The sequence below is a fragment of the Phalaenopsis equestris genome, unplaced genomic scaffold, assembly GCF_001263595.1.
Source record: "Phalaenopsis equestris unplaced genomic scaffold, ASM126359v1 Scaffold000085, whole genome shotgun sequence".
NCBI lineage: Eukaryota > Viridiplantae > Streptophyta > Magnoliopsida > Asparagales > Orchidaceae > Phalaenopsis > Phalaenopsis equestris.
Genome location: NW_018164527.1, coordinates 166,200 through 171,910, shown reverse-complemented (window position 1 = coordinate 171,910; position 5,711 = coordinate 166,200). Strand labels below are relative to the sequence as shown.

Sequence of the window (5,711 nt, the reverse complement as noted above, 5' to 3'; positions counted from 1 at the left end):
TAACAACCTTACCTATGCATCATTGTGCCAATTTCTCAATTGAATCTGTCTAGCTCATAGGAAGAAAATGTGCAGACTTCATCAAGCGGTCAACCACCACACATACATCATCATGACCTTGCCTAGACATTGAAAAACCTATATCGAAATCCACTGTGACATCCTCCCACTTCCACTTGAGAAGAGGAAAAGGTTGCAGCATACCACTGGGTCTTTAATGCCTTTATTTCACCATTAGAAATTTCTCACATCTCAAAATAAACCTAGCCACCTCACGCTTTAACCCAGACCACCAATACATCAACTTTAAGTCACGATACATCTTACTGCTCCTTGGATGAATTTTATATCCAAAATAATGAGCCTCATGCAATATCTTCTTCTCAGATCGCCATTATAAGGAACCTAAAGTTGATGCCCACAAGTCAACACCTCACGATCATCCACATGTAGCTCAAGTCTTCTCTCTGAATGAATCTGATCAATTAGTCTGGTAAACCCTTCATCTAGCCTCTAAGCTTCCTTAATCCTCTTCTACAAAGAAGCTTGAACAATCATTTGTGAAAATACCACATCCACATCACCAGAATGAGTAACTGCCAACTCTAACTTCTCCATTTCTAAAATTAGACTCTCATCAGATGTAATCAACCAAGTTGTAACACCACTAGATTTTCTACTCAGTGTCAGCTACGCTATTTGCCTTATTGGGTTGATATATAATGTTGAGATCATAATCTTTGATCAACTCCAACCACCTCTTTTGTCTCAGGTTCAACTGCTTTTGAGTGCAAATGTAGTTCATGCTTTGATGATCTGTATAAATCTCACATCTCACTCTATATAAATCATATATCCAGATCTTCAATGCAAAAACAATAGCAGTCAACTTGAAATCATGAGTATGATAATTTTTCACATGCGGCTTCAACTGTCGGGATGCATAGATGATAAATCTCCCATTATGATACAATACACAACCCAATCCTCTCAAAGAAGCATCGGTGAAAACCTGAAAATCCTCAGCACCATTTGGAATTATCAAAATAAGTGTCGACACCAACCAATCCTTCAACTTCTAAAAATTAATTTCACCACAATTGTAGCACTTATGAGTCTCCCCTGGACACCTAACATACCTGGGCCCACAGTTGTCAATGCTGAACGTGCACCGAAAAACCACTTAGCTCATAGTGTAGCTTCAAGCGAGTATCCTTCTATATCGTCACATCAATGGCCTCGTCTAGTGTAGGAATGGTCGCTTGAGCTAGGAGAACTTATCTCCTCTGATTAAAAGCCAAGATTAGATTGGCCAAAAATTGCATGGTCCTCATCTATGCAAAGATCTCTCCCTTCTTACATCCCGGTTCACCACAACTCAACATAAGTGAGAAGTGATCAAAATCTTGCCACAACCGCTTCGGGTCTATAGAGCAATCCTGAATTAATCTATCACCCTGAACCATTGTCTCTATCCCTTGTTGAATCTGAAACACCCGCATGTGTTTCTCAACTTAGCATAGATCCTTTTCAACTTTGGCCATATGTTATTCACCTTCCGAATGCTATCCACTGATGTCACAATCGATGGAATCATCAAATTGAGCAGCCAAGTGTAAATCAATGCATGTGGAGTCCTCCGCTCATCCCCCTAAACACTGTCACTCTTTGGCTCGACTCCCATCAAGTTTCCTTTTAGTCTCTTCCCAACTAAAGTAGCCTAGATTTGGCACGACCAACTCTGATGCGTGGTTGGTCCATCGAGCATCAAATCTACAAGAGGGAGATCAAATTTCACCTACGTCAAAGCATGTGCTAAGGTTGTGGCGCCTGTTGAGATGTTAGCTCCTTGTATGAGCCCAACCAAGGCCTTCAGAACTTTATAATTATCTTTCCCAGAAGTTCCAACCCTTTACCTCCCATACTATCTCTATCTCCTGACATCCTTAATCACAAGAATAAATCTACATCACACAAAATACACACAAACTTCCTTCGTGACTCCCAAATCACAATTCCTTAAGAAGACAACCACAAGACTATTGCGTACAAAATATCACAAGAAGCGCAGCTCTGCTCCGCTCCTTCCTGTAACAACAAACCTTTGCAAAAGCCCTTCGTGACAAAACCTTACGAGAAGCTTTGACCCTTCTGAGAAAGTCACGATTAGAGCTTTCAGGAGTTCCTACTAAGAAAATGTCGCAATCCCGTATGTGGTGCTGTATGCCTTAAGTGACCCAGTTTGTCGCGACCAACCCTGTTTTCCGCTATCTCGCCTTCCTTCTCAGTGAGCTCTATTGCGGCTGCCACGCGATGCAATCCCATCAGCCTTCTCAGCATGTTTGTCAACCAAACTAACTCTATCACAACTGATACATGAAGGAAACACGGATTGAGTTGCACCAACGACGAGGTTGGTTAGCTGTTGGGGTTAAGGCTCTAATACCAGATAAAAATTATTGCTAAAAAAATTTCCTCTATTTTATTGATGTTGCAACATTTATAAATAAATCCCCATACTTCATCTATTTATAAGTAGGACTCTATATTAAAATACAAATCTCAACAAATTCAAAATAATAATAATAATAATAATAATAAACCCTCAAAAGAAAAGAACCAAGAATAACAACTACAAAACCATTAAAATTTCATCTAGAAATAATGTATAATTTAAATAAAAAACTACAATATTTAAAATAAAATTGAATTTTAATATATAGTTGAAAATTATCTAAGCAAAATCAAATAAACTAAGATCAAAATAAATTCAGAATAGCTAATATCAAGGTAAAAACATGTTTAAATTAGTACAACCAAGAAGGAAAAAAAAAAACCAAGATCATCACCAACACAGGAAAACTAAAAAGGAGGAAAAAAAAAATTTAATTATAAAGATTTATCAGCACAACAGAAATAAGCTGCTCAAACTTTCTTCTTCTTTTCTCTCTCACTATCCAAAGAATATTAATGGTAAGAATCTCAACAGAGATAGAAGAACTTCTATAAATTCTATTATTTCTTTCAAACCATATATAATAAACTAATGATTTGAATAACTAAAAGATGAAAATTCTTATTAATTTTACCAATAATATTATCAGAATGATAGAGATTCTAAAAAACACTAGTAGAAAGAATAAAATAATAACCATTAAGAATGCACTTACTAAGAATAAAATGAGAAAAAAGACATTAAGAAAATAGGTGACTGAATTTCAATCACAGAGTAACATAAAATGATGTAGAATTAACATAAATTCCTCCATTGATAAGAATATCTTAAGCTTCATGCCACCATAAATAGTTTTCCTACACTGAACTGAAAACATAATAGATTAACCCTTAAACCAAATCAATTTAAACTAATCCACACAATGTAAACATTCATAAAGGAAATAATAAATATCTTCATGAAAATATAAACTCTTGTTCTTCCAGAGGTAAATAATACTATTACTGATTAGAGCACCATACGTACCTTGAATACATTAAATAGGAGCCAAAAAGTTATCAGCTAAATTCAAAACACCATTATTCATAATTTGATGAAGTTTAGTATTTTTGTTAAGATTAAACAAAGAAAAAAATAAATTTTCTAAAAAGATTAATGAGAAAAAATCCAAAAAGCCAGGCATCATAAAGAAAAATAGACTACAATCATATTTAACATAGAAAGTTAGAGAAGATTTCGATTTCCAAGCAGCTTTGCAGATATCATTCCAAAAAATTGTGGAATGAAGTATTTTACAACCCATGATGATTTAAACACTAATTTGTCATGCAACAACTAGAATTAAAAAAAAATTCAAATAATTTTAACATTGCATATAAAATCAATAATATTTAAAAAAGATAAATCAAGGCCACCAATATATTTAGTTAAAGTAATATTATTTCATCCAATGACACATTCTATTGCTATTATGAGAAGTAATTTTCCTTTAAATAGAACAAAACTGCTAACAAAAATAACTCTGAATAGTAAATTTAATTAATTAAAATCTATGCACCAATAATAAAAGCTTTTACTTCCAACAAATCAAAAATAACATACTCATGCACATAAAATAAAAATGAAAATAAATATAGAAATAACTACTTACTTTTTTGTTGGGTTTTTGAAAATGTTAAAAAATGTTATAAAAAGTATATTTTTAATTCAAATTTATACAATAACTCTTATTAATAAGTATTTTTTATGAAATAAGAAGATTTAACAATAAAATTGATTGATTTATCTCTTTTTTTAACTACTTATTGTAATAATTTTTATTAAATTATTCTAAAATTTACATTATTATAATTTAAAAACAATTTATCCACCAAAATGTTTGCCTCATGACTCTTGTTACTGAAATTTTTTAAGGAAATTCCCTTTAGAGTACCAACAACCCTAGATATTGTGTGTACAAACATCCAGGAGCCTAAAAAAACAAGTACAAACAAATATAAAAAATTTAAATCTAAATTAACTTTAAAAACTTTAAATCCAAACAAATCTTACAAGTTAATTTTTTTAATATAGAAACTCTTATGTACTAAATATATTATTTAAACAATAAAAATGTTCACATCTAACACTTCGTCTCATCGCACATTTCCATTTTAATATTCAAAATTCCCCGGCCGAGTTTTCAGTCATTCATAATCAATGTGATAATTAGAAAAACAAAAATAAAATAAAAATGTGTTGAACACTTGTTAACCAACATTGTCTGAAAATGATAACATTCGAGTAGAGGAAACAAGCCTAACTAATAATGTTCTGAGATAATAATAGCCAGGAAGATTATTGTACATATCACTCAATTCTTATGTATTTACATATAAGCTTGGATTGGATGGTATGTATGCAAATAAATAATAATAATAATAGACAACATGAAAATTGTTTAGGACTGAAAGGGTTTACATTAGTGAATAATAAAAGCGCTACAAAACAAAACAAGGGAGAATGTAATAAAAATTATATAGTTTTGTCAGAATTTGTGACAACAGGTTGATGCAGTGCATGCTACCACCTTGCTCACGTAGTTCAATGTGCCTACTGAGATTCCAGCTCTTCCAATTGTAGATTACGAACATTGGCATCAAGTCTAAGAGATAATTTCCAGCCCTCAATACAATTTTTGAGGAATCGACAAAATTATAATAAGTTAAGGGCATTTACATACATACCACAAAATTCTTGAATATTTACATACCTAACACCAAAAATTTCATATTTACACACAACACTCAAAATAAAAATATTGTATGCAAATAAATATTTTTTCATGCAAGTTTTTAATGCCAAGGTTTTCTTAATGTAATATCAAGTTTTACGTGTTAGATGTGTAAATGCATAAGAATTGTGTGAAATGTATGTACAGTTCACAAAAGGCTAATCCAAATGTCAGAAATGTGAACTGAAAGATTGCCTTAGATTCCAGGCTTTCTAATACAGATCTAAACATAAATGCAAAAAATCGTAGGGCACATTTTTAATCCAAAAATTACTTAGTAGTTTGAAAAAAAAGAGAAAAAAATAAACATAATCATCTATAAAAAATTATGCTTAGAAAATAAAGAATAAAGAATACATGGCTGATATTCACACCACTTAAAATAAACTCAAATTATAACCAATTTGATTAAAATTAAGTAAAGATGGAGAAGAAAAAAAGTTGGAAAAGAACAATAAGATCCTCCAAAATTTTTATAATCAC

The 5,711-nt window shown here is 31.9% G+C and overlaps 1 protein-coding gene across 1 annotated transcript in view; it reads right to left on the bottom strand.

Annotated features, from left to right (window-relative positions):
* Positions 1-4,836: 4,836 nt before the first annotated feature.
* The window catches only part of LOC110019895, a 37,714-nt gene continuing 36,839 nt past the window's right edge, over positions 4,837-5,711 (bottom strand). Inside the window, exon 4 of the mRNA XM_020717756.1 lies at positions 4,837-5,099. Within this exon, the coding sequence (XP_020573415.1) occupies positions 4,936-5,099 (164 nt within the window). The 3' untranslated portion in view covers positions 4,837-4,935. The remainder of the gene's footprint in view (positions 5,100-5,711) is intronic.